This window comes from Myiozetetes cayanensis, unplaced genomic scaffold (genome assembly GCF_022539395.1).
Source record: "Myiozetetes cayanensis isolate MyiCay16 unplaced genomic scaffold, myiCay2020 scf6-25, whole genome shotgun sequence".
NCBI classification, from domain to species: Eukaryota; Metazoa; Chordata; class Aves; order Passeriformes; family Tyrannidae; genus Myiozetetes; species Myiozetetes cayanensis.
In genome coordinates, this window is record NW_026087853.1 from 12,907,304 (window position 1) to 12,927,902 (window position 20,599).

At 39.4% G+C, this 20,599-nt stretch overlaps 1 protein-coding gene and 1 long non-coding RNA gene across 2 annotated transcripts in view; both read left to right on the forward strand.

Annotated features, from left to right (window-relative positions):
• Positions 1–20,475, forward strand: part of CLMN (calmin) — a 72,060-nt gene extending 51,585 nt beyond the window's left edge. The window contains exons 3-13 of the mRNA XM_050336473.1: positions 129–224; positions 1,524–1,607; positions 4,222–4,314; positions 5,567–5,754; positions 7,513–7,706; positions 8,686–8,768; positions 9,960–11,273; positions 12,314–12,492; positions 13,873–13,933; positions 14,831–14,889; positions 16,377–20,475. Coding sequence (XP_050192430.1) covers positions 129–224; positions 1,524–1,607; positions 4,222–4,314; positions 5,567–5,754; positions 7,513–7,706; positions 8,686–8,768; positions 9,960–11,273; positions 12,314–12,492; positions 13,873–13,933; positions 14,831–14,889; positions 16,377–16,530 — 2,505 coding nt within the window. The 3' untranslated portion in view covers positions 16,531–20,475. The remainder of the gene's footprint in view (positions 1–128; positions 225–1,523; positions 1,608–4,221; positions 4,315–5,566; positions 5,755–7,512; positions 7,707–8,685; positions 8,769–9,959; positions 11,274–12,313; positions 12,493–13,872; positions 13,934–14,830; positions 14,890–16,376) is intronic.
• Positions 1–20,599, forward strand: part of LOC126651012 (uncharacterized) — a 292,912-nt gene that overhangs the window by 269,273 nt on the left and 3,040 nt on the right. The gene's annotated exons all lie outside the window — the stretch shown is intronic.

Below are 20,599 nucleotides of genomic sequence, written 5' to 3' on the forward strand. Positions count from 1 at the left end.
TCTTCTGGTAGGCTATGATTTACTTCTAGTATCTCTGTCTTGTAAAATTCTCCTTCTGACTCTCTGAAATCGTGGTGACTTATCAAACAGTACCGCTTTAAAAGCTACTTGGTTTCTTTTCTTCACAGTGCAAGCCTCCTTTGAAAGTGAAAGACTTGTTTATTGATATACAAGATGGAAAAATCTTGATGGCGCTCCTGGAAGTCCTGTCAGGACAAAAGTTGGTATGTACAGAGAGGGAGAAACCTCCATAGGGAGGGAGCTTGGTATGTTATGAGCAACAATATATGGATATCCAAGGAGTAAGGGTGCATTTGGTGCCATGTCTTGGGTATAGTAATACGAATTTCAGCAGCTTTCTTGTAATTTCCTTATGTTACAGGCTGGTGCCCTGAGCAGTAAGATTTCAAGGAAATACATAACAATGAGGTGTAAATGGTGTGTGATCAGTGTTAATGTTCCTACCCCTCAGTTTTCATTAGTCTTACTAATATGGTCTAAATTAGCAGGGCAAAGGTTCACTAATCAGAACCTTTTTCTCTCCTCCTTTTTTTATAAGAGCTATGTAAAGTTCCACATACCAGAAATGGAACACCCAGTGCAAATATAAAAGCCCAGTTACAATTGACTTTAATGTTTTCTTTCTCCATCAATCTTGTCAGCAAGGACTCTCCTGTGTGTGTGTATCAGACTTGGACAAGAGGAGGGGCCTGCTCCCACCCCTGCAGATGCACTTGTGATCACCTGGTGATGCTCTGTAGTGACTGACCACCTGCTTTCTGCAGCAGGAAAGGCCCCTGAATGTGTGGTCACACATTCAGAACCACCTATTTTTTAATATTCTAGGAGTTTTGCAGAGCTGCAGCAGAAGCAGCAGTGTCTCTATGTGTCTTCACACAGATTGCATTGAGAGCCAGACTGGAAAGGAATTGAAGGGGGAGATACGTCATGGTAAACCATAGGCTATGCCCCAGGAGGTCAGAGAGGAGGTCAGGGAAGGGGGCAAGGTCAGCTGGCCAAACTTATTGTTAGGTGTTTCTGTATACATGTGATAAAAACAGTGTGCCAAAGTGGAATTGCAGAGCGACAGGCATGCAAAATCTGTTTCATTTCTGCCAAAGTGAGGGGTTTTGCCTCCCACCTGCCTGTACCTGCTATGAAAATTGCTCGTACTTCCTAATTAGGATAATTTATTTAATTCAAGACAAAAAAAATCTATTATTATGGATTTTCAGGCAAATTTGATCCTGTGACTGAACATGGTTGGGGAATAATTACATAAATAATCAATGGGCAGGTCCAAGAGAGTGATAACATCTGGAGAGCAGGAAAGCTGGTTGCTAACCCTGTTTTGCTACGGTCATGTAGTTGAAGCATTTTACTGCTCACCAAAGATGGCAATAATTTTACATAGGTAGATTTCCCTAGCTTTATTTTGCCTCAGTGCTTGTAGGTTTTTAAGTTTTGTATGACCTGCTTAATAATTCCACCATTTTAAACACTGTGGCTCTTCTTTTATCTAGATGCACGAATACAAATCTTCAACCCATCGCATTTTTCGTTTGAACAACATAGCCAAAGCACTTAAGTTCTTGGAGGACAGTAATGTGAGTATTTCCAAAGGCTGGTCATAATATTTTTCTCCTGATGTATGTTGCAAGTTGCAATTGCTGCAATTGTAGTAAACTCGGATATTCTGCATGTACGTAAGAGGAATGTACTGCTAAAGAGGCTGAGACTACTTACCTTTCAGAAGCAAGGCTGAAAAGCCACATAAAAATGCGCAACAAGAACACCTATGGAGCCTAAAACAAGGATTATTTGTTCATTTTATGTGTAAAAGTTCAATGAGATTAAAGGATCAGGAAAGCCATATTAAAAGAAAACAAAAAGAAATGCAAATAATTTTTATGAGCTGGGTCTTAGTGGCATTGCTTCAGTTACGCTGAAGGTAGGTGACTTTCTTTTGTGGGGAATACTTTGAATATTACAAATCATGTATTTTTCTGGTGAAGTGACTGCTGCAGCAGCTGATAATGAGTCAAAGGCAAGAGAAAATGAAATCTGGGAACATGACATAGATGCATAATTCCAGGAATCAAAACCTTATGGGGATATAACTTCCCTCATGGTCAGTGTGGCAGTACTGCAGCATCACTTCCTAAAGTTGTGAGTGACCAAGAGTGATCAGGCCCGGTAGCTTGAAATTATTCACTCCTTTTTTTAATTTCTCCCAACATGGGTTTATTCCAAAGCCTTGCTGAAGTGGCCTGTGTATTGAAAACTCTCTGCTCTTGAAAAATGTTGAGAAGTAATGGGGCCAAGAGAAGTCCCAGCCATGTAACAACTCATATATGTCGTATACCCAGATCTTCCAGAAAGAGACAATGAGCTATTTCCTATAAAGGACTGCAGTAAGGTTTATCTTAATGGCTGAGGGGGATTGAGAATGAGCATAGGAGCAGAACCCTGCCTTGCATGGAATGCCCTAACACAACTGATGCCACTTTGCTGCTTCCCTGCACTGAGCTTAACTCTTGCTCCAGAGATCCTGCAGGAGAGTTGCTGAAAACCCCAGTGTGGGAATGAGCATGATGTGAGGTCTTAGTACATCTTTTATAACCCCTGTGTTGTGGGAGGTTTAACATCCTTTGCCTTTTTCCTCAGGAGGAGATGTAGAAAGGTCAAGTAGTCTAGGAACTTCCAGGTGTATGGAAAATCCATCAGTAGAGGCTGATCTGGCCCTAAATATGTACATCTACACATCCTACTATAGAACTGTGGAAAAATATTTTACATGTTCACATATTTCTTAACAGTTTCCCAGTTGATGCTTTCTACCCAAAACTAGCTAAGGCCCACTGGCAGATGAGATTTTTTTTTCTCTCTGTTGGTACCAGCACATTGCAGAGCTGCAGCTGAAGCATATCTGGTTGCCAGGACCTCACCAGGGGACAACCTAGAACCTCAGTGAACTAGGCCAGGCAAGAGGAGCCTTGAGTAGTGGTGGCCTTTTAATTATGAGTGCTAAACCCTCTTTTCTATGGATTTCTTGTTCCCTTAAAAGTAAGCAGCCAATATTTTAATATTGCTGACAGGTAATACCAGCAGCTGGTATTACCAGCAGAGTATTTCTACTGAGCTGGGTGACAAGCTTAAGCAGCAGTAAGAGGACAGAGCTCACACTGAGCAGTCTAATGATAAAAGCCACTTGCTCCCTGTTGTGGAGAAAGTGCTATTCAAATGCATCAAGTCTTAAAGGTTTTCCCATGCCAAATACTTTGGAGCTAGCAAGAAATCTGAGCCTTGAAATATGACAGCTAGAGGTGTCTTCTTGCTAAGATTGAAAATGTTGTGCAGACCACTAGATAAAAAGCTATTTTGCTTTCATTTTTTCAGCTTAACCAAACCGGTTAGTGAAGGGTGGTGATGAAAGTGTTGGCAAAATGCCTTGGCTGCCAAGAGCTTCAGGGTTAGATATTAAACCACAGTGGAACCCGTCAGCATAGGCTTCTGTTGAGTTGGGGCAGCAGGGCAAAGCACTGCTGAGTGATTCACCATGTCCGGGATTTCTCCGAGATAAATGGGCTGTATGCTGGGCTTTAACTCGGCCTGGTGCCTTTGCAGTACTGACAACTTCCTTGTTTCCTCCCTGCCCTGTGACCTTTGCCAAAACCAAGTCTGTGTTGTCTAAGAGAATAACATCCTGGTGTTATCAGCTGGAAAAAACCTCTGTGGGAAAGTCTAGAGTTTGCTTGGATTAGGCAACCCTATCCTTTGCTCACTGATTTAATCGGAACTCTGTGACAAGCTATGTAAGGTGGGATAAGCAAGGAGGAACAAGATGCGTAGCAAAAAAGAAGTAAGCAGACCTTACTAGGATCTTAGGATGTTAAATTTTTCTATGAGAAGTGAGAAAGAGGAATGGGATCCACTGTAGTGGGCCCTGTCTTCTTCCAGTTTTATATGGAGGAAATGCATTTGTGATCCCAGGACTGCAGAACTGGGTTCACTTTTGTACTGCAGACTATGCTGGGGCCTTCAGATCCAGAAGCAGGGTGATTGTCATCAGGGAAAATTATCCTTAACACAAGATTTCAGTATTGCTTACTGGCCAGCCAGTCAGTGGCAGAAGTGCTGTGGACATATCCAGTAGTCTCAGTGCATTTTTTGCATATCCTTGGTTTTTTGAATTTGGCTCTGGATTTATCTCTTCTACAGGTAAAGCTTGTTAGCATCGATGCAGCAGAAATAGCAGATGGAAATTCCTCTCTGGTTCTTGGACTAATATGGAATATAATCTTGTTTTTTCAGGTAATAAAATTTGAATACTCATAAGTGAACTGTCTTCATGGTATCAATCTATTCCAGCTGAATACTGATTTTTAAATTGATTTTTAGTCCTAAAGAACATAATTAATCATAGCAAACCTGAGGTTTACCCTCCTAATATACACTAATTTTATACTTGCAGCTGCTTTCGTTTTACTTCATTCGACCTATTTTGGTGTAAATTGGAGACAATTTAAACCCTCATTTGACTTGGACCTGAATTAGAGATTCAGATTACTACTTTGCTTTCTCTCCTTGCCTTCTCAGGGTTCTGTTCCAGATTCCCTGGATCTGAACCAATGTCCTGGGTTTGGTTCCAGGTCACAGTTTATTTTCAATAACCTTTTCTGGATTTGGTCCAATGTGGTGGGAAATTCCATTTAGAATCACTGATCTCTGGAGACTTACTCAACATGGCAAAAATTCAAAACTGGTGAATGAAAGATCTCAAAGGGCTGGGAACTGACAAAACTGATTTGAGCCTGAAAATTGATTTAGCCCCAGGCTTATATTAAAACTGTGCCCTAATCTACACATAGTTTGAAAATTACCTTCTAGACAATACCAAATTCTGATGGACGGAGAGAGATGGAGGGAGGGTTCTGCAACTCTTGTAAGACTGTGAGGCCCTTTCATTTTCTTGGTCTCATTTTAAAAATGGTTGTAAGGTTAAAAAAGTGATCTTGAATTTGCATGGGGGCTTCTCTCCTGGCTGAGCTCCTCGGGCTGAGCAAGTGCTGCACAGAACCGGTTTGGCCAGGCAGAGATGCTGCGACCAGGATCTGTCACCCTGGCAGCAGAGGGCACAGGGGATCCAAAATCAGCAGAGTGGATAATTTGAACTCAAATGTCAGTGCTGACCAAGGACAGGAATGCTACTGCAGTTCACTATTTTTTGACTAAAAATATTTCACACAAGCAACTCCTGTGAAGATAACAATTTCAGTTAAACTAACTTTTCTTTCAAGGACCTGTTTCTTTGCTTTTTGTTTAATAGGAATTTCCGCAGTTTAGCCTGAACAGTACCCTGCCTTTTCTGTTGCCCAGGGCTGCCAGCTGGGCTGCTGCTGCTGTCACACCTGTGCAATACAAGCCGAGAGTTAAAATGGACAGGACTCTAATTGCCTCTTAAAATTCATTTACGGCACTGATCTCTTTAAAGTTTGCATGTAAAGAAGGACACCATGCAGCCCGTGATAAAGCAGAGCATTGTGTGTTTTGCCTTTTATTACAGATTAAGGAGCTGACAGGCAACCTCAACAGGAACTCCTCCTCCTCCAGCCTGTCCTCTGGGCCCAGTGGTCCAGAGTCAGACACATCCCCCAGCACTCCCAGCGTGGAGAGAAACATGTCTATTACAGTGAAGGATCAGCGGAAAGCCATCAGGGCCCTTCTAATCTGGGTTCAGAGGAAAACCAGAAAGTAAGTTAACAAACCCTTGTATAAAACTGTGTCTTGCCACCTGCCCTTTCGAAGCTGGGTCTCTTTTCTCTGTCCTGCCCTGTGGGTCTGTTACTGTGTGAGCGCAGGGTCCCTGCAGGGGGTGTTTCAGTACAGCCGTGTGTCTACAGCAGCTGTCTGACCTTGAAGCCCGCTGCTGGCTTCATGGTTTGAGTGTTAAATGTTAACTTCCACTAACCTGCTTGGTGCTGTTTAAAACAGGAGCGTTCCCTCCTCCCCATACCCCTGGGCTTTCGTGCAGTCTGTTCGATATCTTTTGCTAATTAAAGGCTAGGTATAACCAAGGGGTGAACTGAAAAAATAAATGTATCGAAAGACTTTATCAACAGCCTTTTAAATTAAGGAACAGCCCTGAGGAAGCTTCTCTGTGTGCTGCAGAGTGCCATGAAGGACAGAGACCCTACTAGACCTCCTAATTCCTCAGAATTCAAGGGGGAAGGTGGTGAAACTTAAGTCACTTCTCTCAAACTTGTAAAATTTGAGTCCATTTCCATTGCACAACACATCTCTCTTCTCTTTCATAAAAAAGGTGGTTCTTTTGCCAAAGCATTTTTTCTAGTAATGCTTTATCCTGGCAGAGTTACTGTTCAGTTTAAAAAGCTGTAGTGTATGATATCTAGTGCACATGCAAATGCTTGGACTGTATTTTATATATATTGTTATCTGAAGCAATGACTGGCAGAGAGTTTTAAAGAAGGCATGGGTCAAAGTTACTTATACAGGTTGGTTAGATGAATATTTGGCATTTTTATCTGTTGATTTGTATGTCCAAATCTGCTTTTGAACACAAATTTCTGTGTCTAGTGTTGAAGACAAAAATTTAGACCTTAAATGCTTGGTCCTGTGGACCACATCATCTCTTGGTTATCTCCAGTGAAGCTAAGGGTGCTTGTTGAGCAGATAAAGTTGTCCCATTGAAATCCACAGTTCATTGATGCCAGTGAGGACCATAGGGGAGGCAGAGTTTTAGTCCCAAAATAATGCTGATATCATCATTAACAGGGAGGTGATACAAGGACAGCGAGGACCTGAGAAGTAAAGGCCATAGACTTTTCAGCCCAGTCAAAGAGTACATATCGAAAACATCTAATCGGAGAAAATTGTTCTTGCAACTGCACTAATAAAAACATAATAGCATCGTTATAATACTGTTATCCCATGATCTGTGCAGAATTTCCTATTCTGGGGCTGTATTTCATTGCAAGTTTGATGGCTGTTTTTTCCTCCAAAACTTTGGACATAAACTTGTGGTTTCTGGATATGCTGACATCATTTGCATTTGGCAAATTTTCTGCTATAGAAGGCCAAGTACATAGGAATGTGAATCATTTATGCTTATGTGTTTAAATATTTAAATCTTGGCAGTTTTCCCAAGCTATGGCATTAAAATGCTAGAGAGCAACAGAAATGGGATTCACAGAGACATTTGGTTTTGTGAATGTTAATTGTGGTTGCTGAATTCTTGAGGGCTTTGTTTTCACTAACTGCTTCCTACAAGCAGGTTGATGTCAGCTGTTAGCCACACCAATCCAGTTTGTGAATCTGTGTGTTTTCTGGCTGTATTTTTGCATTTTAAAATGCAAAAATATCTCAAATGTGACAAGTGCAGCTCAGCAACCTTCAGTTTTAACTTTTAGGAGTCTTTGAACTTTTTTAGGAGCCTTTACTTTGGATTTTGTAACACAACCACCCCTGTAAACCGTATGTAATTCTGTTTAGGTACGGTGTTGCAGTTCAGGACTTTACCAGCAGTTGGAGGAGTGGCCTTGCTTTCTTAGCCATCATAAAAGCCATAGACTGCACTTTGGTGGACATGAAGCAAGCACTGGAGAAATCAGCACGAGAAAACCTGGAGGATGCTTTCAGCATAGCACAGAATAAGCTGGGTGTTCCTCGGCTCCTCGAACCAGAAGGTAAAACACCTACATCGGCTCTGTTGGGTAACATTCAAACTATAATGAATTCATGAATATTGCATTGTGATACTTACCAAAAACCTCCCAGTGATTAGGCTGTTGATGTGATCAGTGTGTTGAGCTTACTGATTAGAAAAATAGAAATGAATTGGTCAGTGGCTTGTAGTTGTATGCTGGTGGTCATATTTGTAAGCTCCTTGGGGACAGAGATCTTACCATGGTTTTAGCTATGTACACTGGTGCTGATTCATGTTTGGATGTTATGTGACATCTGCATTTCTAGGTGGCATTAATTGTTGTGCTTAAGGGTGTCTCAGTGCACTGTTTTGTTACCCCTCAGCCTGCAGAGACTAAGTGTCCCTTCATGATAAAGTGTGCAAGGCTGCTGTACCAGGAAAATGGATAGATACATGTTCAAATGCATTTGCATCTCCCAGTTTTCACTTTACAATGCATATATACACACACATATTTATATATTTAAATGTAAGCATATGTGTATGTATGTAAATATATGTATGTAAGTGGATTTCTTGTGGTGCTTTTTACTGAACTCTACTAGACAGGTATTAGGCCTTGATGTTATTACTGAAAACCCAACTGCACTTTCATGGGTCACATGTCAGAAGACTGGGCCATCCTGCCACAAATAAGCCTCTGTATTGTCACTCAACAACACTCAACTGTCTAGTGACAACAGCATAAATGACAGTTCAAAGGTGGATGAAAAGGGACCCTGACTGGGATTTGCTGTGTGTTTGGAAATAGGAAAAAACTAATGTGAACAAGATGTTGAGAACTCTGTCAAGTGCCATCAGCAGTGGAGAGCATTTATCTTATCTGTTGGAAAAAGAAAAGTGTTTGTTAGCTGTTAATTCTCTCACCACAAAGGCAGGATAAATGTCTGATGATCTGTTCCTCTGCAAGAGTGTTTTAAAGCCATGTGTGCTCAAGGCCCTTTTGTCTGTCTCCATAGATATCATGGTGGAATCACCTGATGAGCAGTCAATCGTCACATATGTGGCACAATTTCTGGAGCACTTCCCGGAGCTGGAAGGGGTATGTGTTTTCTCCTATATCACATTTCTTTAATTTGCTTTGGTGTACTTAATAAAGCCAGATATTTATTTTCTAGGTTTCTTTCTAAGCTATTTAAAATAACAAACTCGGATTTAATTTTTCACATTTTGGTTAAATCCAGTGAAATGGGCTTTCGTTGGCGATTGCTTAAATGCTGTAGGTAGAATTGTGCTTTTAAACATTTACATCCAATTGTAACTTTCAGAGGTTAGAACTGGTTTCATAGGACTCTACCACTTTGCTGTATTTGTCTTAAATAAGGCTGAAATTTATCTGTTCACCTATGATGATTCATTGAACTTTGCATTTAATTTTAAATTCTATCTTCCCAAGTTTGAGGGCCATGATCAATCTGAATTTAGCAGGTATGAGACACCTGATACCACTGAGATAAGATACCACAGGCTGAATCTTTTCAATACAATACTCAAAAGCGCTCACTGTAAGCATGAAATAAACTGCAGCTTAAACAACTAGGACTTTAATGCAAAAATTAAGAGTTGAGGATTAAGTGGGGACTGACAGTGCCAGGGATTGCCAAAGATCTTTTGCAGAAACAGGCATTTCCTCTCATTTCTCAACTGAAGGTTCCACTTGGGATATATTTTGTAGCTGATAAAATTAGTGGGCATTACTAAAGTCGTTGGAATTAAAATTATTATAATAATCTAATTGTTATTATTAAATTAGATGAGCAGTAAGATCTGCTGACATTAAGACTTGTTGGCGTTTTAATGGACACAGAAAAAAACCTGCCTTTCTTTTAATACAGTCTGTTGCAATGAAATAATCTAATATATTAATACATTTCACAGTGCATTTATTGGAGTTGTTAGATTTATTTTATTCCTAGGGTTTGAGATTATGTCAAAAAGCCGTCAGTTGTCTCCACAGGTGCAGCAGGGAGAGATGAATACATTAACAACTGAGGATTAGGCTTGTCTGCATTCTGATCTTCCTGTACAAGTGGCCTCTTGACACTGAGCTTTGTTCAAGGCACTTGAGTTGCCAAATTAGTTTTCCTACTTTCAAAAGAAGTGAGTCATTAATTGGCCATTTAGAAGGTAATGGGGTGATGGGCTAGGTAGTTCTTCTTTCCCTAGTGCTTGGGAAATGTAAAATGGTATTTGAGGTAGGATTTATTATTTAATGGTGTATCATCACTTATAGGAAGACTTTACAGATCCTGACAAGGAGCTTCCAATTGAGTCCACATACGTCCACATCAAAGACACACCGTCAGAAAAGGAAGGCAAAATCTTGATTTTAACTGGAAGTGAAGAAAACATGTATACTGTTAATCATGAGAGGAGTCATCCTGCTCCTCCAAAGGTCCATATTCATGACATCCCTGAGAGAATCCCCTCAGAAACCACTGCTGAAAATTGTAATGGGAAATTGAGTCAAGTGTTAGGTGATTCACAGGAAACACCTGAAGAAGAGCCTCAGAGGCCTACCTCACTGAAAATCACAGGATCTGTCAGTTTTGAATCCAGTTCCTCTTGGGAGGTTCTAAGTGATAAATTCGTGTCAGGTGAAGGGGGCATCTCTGATGACCAACTGAAACAGAACAATGACGTTTCTCCAACTGTTCTGACAGATCAGAAAAATTCTGTCGACTCTTTTGAAGAATACTCTGAAGAATTAACTAAAGAAACCCCCACTGAATATGACAACGAAACTAAGAGCCTTTCAGCCAATACTTCTTCTTTGAGTCCATTATCCTGGACTTCAGGTATACTTACAGATGATTCTATTAATAAAGTAGAAGAGAGCAAACCCCAGTCTTCAATTCTTTTACCAGAAGATACCTCAAAACAAGAAGATACGCATAAGTATGTTCTTCATCTCCTAAATGAGGAAATACAGAAACATCCAGAAGATGAACATACAAAGGAATCACCTGCCTTCGAGACAACAGAAACAAGCCCTTGTTCACTGAATAGTTCTAATCTCGAAAGCCAAGAACTGTCTACACAGCATGAAACATCTGACGACTCTCTCTCAGATGTGCCTAAAACTCCAGATGACCTGGACAGTTGTGATGAAGTTGAGCCTTCAGCTGAAGCGTTACCCAGTTCTTCCAAAGTATCTGTAATACCCCATGATCTCTTTTACTACCCACATTATAATGTCCCTATATCAGCAGTTCTGAACGCTTACCTGGAGCCGTGTATCGAAGGTTATGACACTGGAAGTGGCAAAGCTTCTTCTGAAACAGTAAAGGATGTTTTACACGACAAGAGCTTACCAGAACAGAACTACAAGGAAGATGCTCCAGAGCCAGACTTAGAGAATAAGCCAAGCGCCCCTCCATCAGAAACAGATACTGAGAACAGCGAGGAGGAAACTGAAAATATTAACAGCCACATGAATTCTTCTGATGAAAAAGAAGTGCCATTACTATTAGAAGAGTTAGAAATTGAAGAAGATGGCAATGAGGCCACCAACGATCAAGATTCCACTATTCCACAAAACCTTGAGGTATTTTATTTTTTTTATTACCAGCATTTCTTTGTAGGGGATTAGCATCTGATCTCAGAGGTTTTCATTTGCTTTCATTTTGCAGTGTTTGGGAGAAATATTTAAAATATACTTAGTTTCCAGTCCCATAACACTGTTTGCCACAGCCCCCTACTGGAATGAGTGGAATTGCAGATCCCTCAGAAGATCTGACATGAAAAGAGAGAATAAGCCCTAAGATTATTAGTACAGCAAAAATGTGATTTTTTATTATGTTTTAAAATAGTTTGAGGCTTCTCTGTAATCCCTAGGCATAAAAGATTACCAGAGAGGGTATTTTTAATAATTTGTAATGAGATGAACAGAAAGTAGTATTGCTTATAAAGAAAGGATAAAGACAATAACAATTTTTGCCTGAATCCAAATAAGTTTGCCTACAAAAGTTTAAAAAACCAATTTGAGTAGGACACATTATGTGGGTAAAATGAAGGCTTGTCTACACTGGAAGAGGAGAAAGAGAGAGGGATTTTTTGGGTATTTGGTTTAGGCAGTTTGCTCCTGCATCTCTTCTTGCAGATACCAATTTTGAAGCGCCTTACATGTTTTCCAGTGCACTAATTTTTGATAGTGTTTTTCAGGAATGAGTGTCCATTTAATGCTTCTCTGTATGCTGCTTGGACAAGTTGCTTCAACATGTTTTTGTCCTGACACTTACTAGAGTAATGAAGTCAGTTTGCTGTTAGCTTGAAAGGCTAATTTGGGATAGATTTAAAAAAGTCTAGTGGATTGCTTCAAAGAGCCATGTCATATCATGGCTTCTTAATAGAAAGAACTGACAATTGTCAGTATGATGATTGTATGTTGCCCTGGTGATACTTTATAGCTCAATGTATCCAAAAAGATTTTCAAGAAATTAATTGCTTTTTTAATTCTCTTCATCGAGACTTTCAGTCTCATACTACCTGCAATGTAGCATCTGAATAGGCTGCACCACTAAGGTATTTGGAAGGGTGGAGAATCAGTCTTGTAGTTTAATGCAAAATGTTTCTTAACTTCAACAGGCCATAGTAGAACCTCTAGAGGATTTATCAATAGCCATAAAGACACCAGAAGAAAGTAGTAATAGGGAAGAGGAAGGGGAAAATGTGATCAAAGAAGATTTGCAGATCTCAGAAGTCGACACTACTACTCTATCGCAAGATAATCTGCAAGAAATTGCTGAATGTCAGGAATTTACCAGGTATTTCACATTAACTTTCTCTTAAATACACTTAACTGGTCTTTAAAAATGTGCCCCGTCCATTGGATGTTTCTTGTAGTCTTCTTTTAGGAAAAGTGTTTTGGGACTCATTGTCTTCTTCCTGTGTTTCTCTTCTTCCTGTGCTTCTCTTAAACATATTGGGTGATCCAGTGCCAATGAAACTTGATTTGACTGTATTGTACACTTTGCTACACAGAGCCCACTTGGAACCCCAGTGCATTTTGAACATGGCAGTGTTATAACTGCTTTTCCAACAGAAAGAGTATTTTGTGAAGTAGATGAAATAATCCATGTGCATTGTGACACTGTATGGAAGAATGGCACTGATTCGTTCCAATAGATATTTTTTGGGTATTTTTTCTGATTATGATCAAGTAAATGAGTTTGTGGAGAGAAAATAATATGAAGAACTCATGGGTTGAGGTAAAGGCATTTTAATGATAAAAAAGCAAAAGCCATGTGGGGAAGAAAATTAGGAGAAGCCCAAAAAAATAAGAATTATTTTTTCTCTACTTCCTATCAGCAGGTGATGTCCAGCCACTTCCTGGGAAGCAGGGTGTAGTGGCTGCTTCAGAAGACAGATATAATAACAAGTATGAGTGTGTCACTGCCCCCTGGTCAGTTTGGGTCAGCTGTCCTGGCTGTGTCCCCTCCCAACCTCTTGCCCCACCTCAGACCACTGGCCTTTACGGCTGTGGTTGGAGAGACGGCCCCAGTGCTGTTCCAGCACTGCTCAGCCACAGCCAAAACACGTGTTTTACCAACACCCTTCTAGCTGCAAGTACAAAGCACAGCACTATATGGGCTGCTGTGGGGTAATTTAACTGCACCCGAGCCAGAGCCAGTGTGGAGACACTCAGCTAATCTTACTCAATTCACTTCTGTTCCTTCTTACGTTCCAGTTTATTCTTAGATAATGTATTGGAGTGGGACATGAACTGTAATTTGTTGATGCTTATCACTGTAGCACTCAAATGAGTTTGAAAGTTTGCTTAGAAAAACCCATTGTCCCCTTCAAGCTTTTTGTTCCCTGCAAGGTATGTCCATTTTTAATTTATGTTTATGCCATAAAACCTGAATACTCTCACTGAAATGTTAGTGATGTTGAAGGTGGAAAAATGCTGTCAGATGGCATTTTTCACAAAAGATTCCTTTTTGAGCATATGAATTTTGAAAATGAGTCAGATTTTCCCAAAGCTAATTTTATAACATTACTGATAAATTCCAGTCCATACTCTAATACATGCAACAATGCATATTTGTGGTTTTGCACAGCTTAAAACTGGCATGTGCAATTGCAGTGGCTCTCTTTAACTCTGCTTTATGAATTTAAAAAACTTGCTTTTACGTACATTTCAGAACCGGTGACAATGATGCCAACGTTTATCTCCGAAAAAGGTCTCCTAATGCTTCTGAGGAGGTAAATGTGTGGAAATCTGTTTCTCTAATCTCCAGAAGTTCACACACTGTAAAAAGGTCTACTCTCTCTCTAAAGCTCTGTGACAGTATGAAAGTCTTGTGACTTCTAATAATTTTAGTGTCAAAACCAGGCATAGCTTCTCTATCTCCTAAATATATGGAACTGAACTTCACTTCCCCTTGAACAACCCCCCAAAGGAGTCCCTCATACTACAGTTAAATCTGTTTTAACTTTGAATCTTACTTCATCATAACTGTATAGCTGCAACATTTTGCTTCTTTGAAGCTTCCTTTACTTGCTGCCCCAGTTTCTTTCAGTTTTTGCATTCTCTGTATATATGTTGGTGCCCTGGTCTCAACTCTGCAAAAATGCTGGGTGTCTCCTGAAGAGCACTGTTTCTGAAAAACTGCGCTCTTTCCCTCTCCTTCACATTAGCAGTGTTATATTCTCTCAGTAGCAGCAGCTAACCCTAAAAGAATTTTAGTTGTAACATGAAACTCCATCCCTAATGACAGATGTGATTCATACTGGCTTCTTGAGAGCACTCAGGTGAAGTCTGGATTTTTACTTTTTAGTCAGAAGGAAGGGACAGTATCAGCAATGTGGGCACGCTGAGCAGGGATAGGAATATGGCTTTTTTCAGCATAGAAATAGAATTCTGACCATTGTGGAGTTTTAAAGAAATGCTGCCACCAGTGTTCAATGAAACTGAGGTTTCACACAGATGCTTTAGTTCTGCAGCGCTGTCAGAGCTATCAGAAATACATATGACATATGTACTAGATACATATGATATATGCACTAGATATATTCTGCATAAAATACACACACAAGTACCACCTTTACGAGATGCTGAATTTTATTTCTGTTATATAATCTATTTCTTGTTTGTTTAAGGAAACTTATGGTGTAAACCAGCAGATGACAGATATGGGGGAAAGTACATTAATCATCAGGTGAGTGGTTCTTATTCAGACAAAGACTTTTGCAAGGAATCCATAACTCCTAGGTAGTACTAGGAGTGCTACAAAGGAATTGCAAATTAATTATAATGGTAGCAACTGACTGGATGTCTTCTGTAATGGCTTGAAGTCCATATTTCCTATATTGCCTATTTCAATCTGTCCCTTTACTAAAATGCTTTTTCTTGACTTGAGTTGAAAGATTCAGCTGTCTAAGCAAGACTCTGAGTATTCTCCCTCCTTAGTGGATATGTCAGGCCAAGAAAGGAGTGGTAGAACCTCAAATGTTAGGCCCTCTAGCAGTGGTGACTCTTTCTATGTTTGGAAGATGGTCAAGACAATATTTAGTGTGGTCAATGCTAAGGAAAATCAATAACTTCAGTGCAGGTCAGGCCTCCTTGTTAGAGTACGTGTGTGTGTTTGTTTAGTCTAGACCTAGAGGGATGGGTCCTGAACACAGAGTGTGTATCCCTTTGTTATTTGGGTCTAAATGTTTATAAAAAACAAAGGATCACATTAGGTTTTCCCTCTTAGCTGATACTGAGTAGTACCTCTCAGAACTTCTAGTTAAAATGACTGTTATATTTAAATGCACAAAACACACAAAATATTATCAGGATCCACTGTCCTGGTCTCACTTACGCTTCTGTTAAAAAAATACATGAATAGCTGTTACGGTTATCGCTGTTTACAGATTGCTGATATTGAGCAAATTTTAGGTAATACTCAAGTATATATCCAGTATAGTATCTGAGGAAGTAGGATGCCCCAAGCCAGAAAAAAGGGACTCATTAAAGCATGCCAAAACACATTTTTCTCCAAAAGTAGATTAGAACCTTAGGGTTATTCTTACAGTATTGTAAAATTATAAAATGAGTGTGCCATCTTGTGCCTTTTTAAATAAGACCCTTCCTTGTCTTTGTGGGAGCTCAATGGTACCAGCAGAGTCCGTTGGGCTTTGCCCTTATGAACCACAGCTGGAAATCTGGAAAGTTCAAATTTTGGAGTTGTTCTGGAAAACCCCAACTGCTATAGTTGGTTTCTGGAAGTTTTGGGCTTTTTCTGTTTAATATTCTGACATGAGTAGCTCTGAAAGTAGATGATTTGGGGGAAGTATATCAAGTCAGATCCAGTGTATAAGGAAAATTGTGACAGTGTGATGTGTGTTGCCCAGAGCTATGTTTACTGTTCTGAAAACAAAAGAGCATCTTTTTGACAGGTGGGAATCTCCTTATACTACCTGAGAATTTGTCCAGAGTTTTCAGAGGATTAATTGATATGTACATTGGCTCTGGAAGGAACACACTGCTTTAGCCTGTTGTGCCCCTCCGGGTCTAGCAGGGACTCCAGCTGACTAGATTGAATTGGTTCTTTAAACTGCTGTCTGTTAGTCTGTCCCTCTGATCTTCACAGTAAATATTAACAATGACTTTTTTTTTCTTCTTTTTCTTGCCTCTTATTGAATTCTTTCCTGTTTACAGGAAGAAAAAGGACTCAGAAGCAAGTGAAGCTCCACCACCAACTCATGAGATGACAATTTTTGAACAGCCAGAGCTATTTTACTTCATCATTTTCTTCTGGGTGCTGATCTACTGCCTTTTACTCCTTCCACAGCTTCTTAGTAACAAAGTTTGATTTGTGTGAGGTGTGGAAAAATAAAGGATGGTGGCTGGATTGCTTTGTGTATCTGCATATGAATATGTTCCTTCAGGTGAAGCACAAACAGAAATCCAGGACCTGGTATTTGCATTTATTATCAGGTTGTCCTCAATTCCTCTACTGTTGTGCTATGACAGTGTCAAAGCACGTTTTATATTATGATAATTGTGTAAATATATATAAAAATGACCTGATTTAGTAGACGCAATTTTGTACATTTGTGCCTTGCTTTATAAGATGCTAAATAAAACCAGATAATTATCAGTAGAAATATGAACAATTCAGAGCTCTAGTCTTCAAAAATTATTCTTCTGGCTTCATTTTCTTATGTAGGGCCTGATAGCTGTGGAAGAGGGGTGGTGTTGACTTGCCTCTGGATCTGGCCACCTGCAAAGGCAAGGCTAGAATTGCTTCTTCATGTTTTCCATGGAATGATATGAAAGAATTGGAGGCAGAGCAGAGCTACAGGTGGTAAAACACCCATCAGGAATTACAGTTCCAGTAGCAAAACCAGTGGAGCAGCAAAATCAGGTTGAGGGTTTATTGGGGTAGAAGAGTTTGATTTTCTTAGGATTTAAATTCGCTTTTGTCCTGCACCTTTTGTTATGTTTGATTTGAAGGAATAGTTTGGGTGTGGAGAAGTGTGAAGCACATACACGCTCACTGCTTCACAGGAGTGGTCATATGGGAAATCCTAGCCCAGAAACTAAAGTTTTTTTAAAAGTACCTCAGTGCTTCTGAGTCTGCTTCTGCTTCATTTTCCCTACTGCTTTTACTTACCAGATCATGTGAAAATGTCTCTTTTTTGAAGATACAAAAAATAATAGGTCACCTAATTTGCTGAGGCTACTGTTAAGGCACAAGTGTATGGTAAAAGGATTAGAAATAGCCTTTAAGTGTCCAAATCAATAGAAAAAGAAATTACACATGTAAAACTAAATACAGAGAAATGCTGACAGCCAGCATTGATTTTCTAGTGCAACTAAAGAGACTCACGTGGCTTTTCCATAGGCACAGTTGAGCCACTTCTGCCTCATGTAATTTTTGTCCACATCAGTGATCACTTTAGGATATTTGATTTAGGATTTTTGCCAGACAAGGTGTAACTCATGCTTTGGAGGACAAAAGAGAAGTCTTCTAATTCAATTTATTAGCTGTAACTTTTCTCTGTGTGACTTTTAGTGAAGTCACTACTTTTCATTGACACATTTTTAGTTCCATAGTATGCTTTATGAGACTACATCATGCTTCCACCTGGAAATTCAGAAGGTTGGCTTCAAACTGCTTCATAGCATGAGGAGTTTCATCATTTTAGACTGAGTGAAAAATCACATGGCTATAAGTTTTATGTACTTTGTTGTAGCGTAAGGTGTAGCCCTACCCTGGCTAAGTTTTCAGATGAACTAATAGTACATGGGATCAGGGCACATCAGAATATATACTAATTTATTTGCAGGTATTTAAAACATGTTTGTAGTAATGTTATCTTCTAAGGTAATCCTAACCATCCATCACACTTCATTCTTCTTCATAAGCTTTTTGTTCCCCTGGGATTTCTTTCTTCTGAGCTGCAGTTAGAATCCAACAGCAATATGGCTCAACAGGAGATCTTAAACATTGAAAATAAAAATCTAAACATTTCAAGAGAAAGCTGAAGTCTTTCCAAAAGAAAACCTTTACTTTTGAAGATGCTTTCTGGAAGTAGGCTAAAACAGAATTTTGAAGGATTAGTGGTTTTCCCTCTGAAAGAATAAAACTTAATACAAGAAACATGATATCTTTACCCTTAAAACCAGGGAATACTAGGTTGGGATACAGCATCTATTTAATTGCAGTAAGTAGCAGTGTACACTAGTTTGGAGTGAAAGTGTTGACAGCTCTTCATTATGTTCCACTCTTCAAAGGCTCCTTTGGTTTATGACAACCTTTTCTGATTCCTTCTGTCTTTACTCTCTGATCCTTCCATATTTACTGATTTTCAGCAGAGGTTATCTGGAGTTGGATTAGAGTCTCTTCATAGAACTTTATAGCTATCAAAGTTCAATCAAGTCAAGTATGCTCCCTTCTGTCTTCTCTCCTTCCTTCTAAGAATATTAATCAGAATGAGGAGCTCTTTGGATGTCTTATCCATCCATGAAGAATGGAAAGGTGGGAATGCACTGATGCTGGCCATTTCATTACACAGTATTTTCATCCAAGAGGGAAAAAACTCAAGGTTTTCTTTGTTACCTCCCACTGATGAACAGTGACTGAAACATTGAAACGAGCAGTTTAAATGTTAAACAGCATCCAGCAGTTGTCTTGGTCATCTCACCCAGTGTTTAAGCCCATACACACTATTCATCCTATCCCATTGAGAGACAGAGATTGCTTCCTCCATCCAAAACAGATGAAAAAGAAATACTAAATTAGTCCATGATGCTTGGTGTTATGTTGCTTTCCATTTTGGTTGTAGGTTTGCTATAACAGAGGTAGTGTACCTTACCCAGCCATTCCTTTAGTGAGAAGATCAAAGGTGAAGAGTTAAGAGTGATGATACTGGTATTGTCAACTGTGCATTTAAAAAAAAGTCTGAACTCTTCAGGAGTTTTGCCTTTACCTGGACCTGCAAAGAGTGACATCTGCATAAGGAGCAGTTTCCCCCCACTTAAATTGACTTGTGAGCCTGCACCTCTTCTTCCACAGTCCAAGATCCAATCCCTCAATGCAAATGCCCTGTTCTGAAAACATTGCTTGTTGTTGGGCTTTGTGGCCTATTCCGAGCTATCATCTAAAAGCCTGATTGTGAAACATTCCCTGTGGCAAAGCCTATTTTAACTTGCTGCCTAGAGGACTGGCTTGAGGCAGTGGGAGGTTAAAGGCTGATGGGCAGTCTGTTGTCTACCCATTTTCCAGTAGATATGTCCACTGTCCGAATAAGGAAGTTTTTCCTGAATTTTTGACTGGGTTTTTGAAAAACGCCAACCTTGAACTGACTACATTTGGTATTTTGATTTAGCAGCAGAATTCAGATGCACAAGGGTACTGATCTGTTAAGACTGTTTGTAAAACCCACTGGTTTTGAGCAAATGTGGGTAGCAGATTATTGTGAAGTGTAAGTGTCAGGAAGTGTTTGAGGATCACTGGATAAAGGATGTTTGGTGTTCACAGAAGCACCATTAAAGGCCAGCTATAAAAGGATGGCTCAATGTCATTGTAGTCCTGTAACTTAACTGCAAAGTGTTTCATTGTGATTTTATAGAAAGTGCAAGGAAAGATACACTATTAAAGACAGAACCCCACAAAACATTTATGGGGCTGATGACTTAGAGCTGGGGAAATGAGTTAAACAGTCACATAAACTACAAACTGACACGGATATAGCCTTTGCCAAATTGTAGGAAATTTTCAGTACAAATGTAGGGGAAGCACAGATTACAGTAAAAAATGACAATCAGTTTTCAATGCCATGAATATTTTTGAGGGATTGAGCTCTAAAATGTATTTTTATTGAGTTTCTAGATTGTAATGAATGTGTCTACAGAATTTTATGCAGAGCTTGAGAGTTCAGCTGTTTGAAAATGATTTTTTTTTATATAGCAGTGATTATTTTATCTATATATTTAATAGAACTGTAAAACCATTTTAAGAGTACCTGTAAAATTCTGTGTATGTGATACAATTATTTATTAATTATGACTCATGAGCATTAAGCTATGCATTGGTTGTGTCATCCATTTGAAAACTGGAAACTGCAAGCAGGCGAAGAGTTTTTAATGAACAGCAGACTTGAAAAGCAGGGGAAATGATTGAATACAATTGTGTGATTCTTAAAGCTGCATAGCAATATGTCATTTTGTAATGTTAAACTTTCAGCTACAGTTGCAAAATATACTGAGTGATTAAGCTACTTTCTTCCATTAAAACTTCCGGAAGCTGAAATTTCTACATGTTGATATTTGGTGTCTAAACACACTTAAATCCTCTACATCTTCTGGACACTCTGTTTATTCCAGCTCAGTATGACTGTAACTTCTTTACCCAAGTAATGCCCCACTGAGTTTAT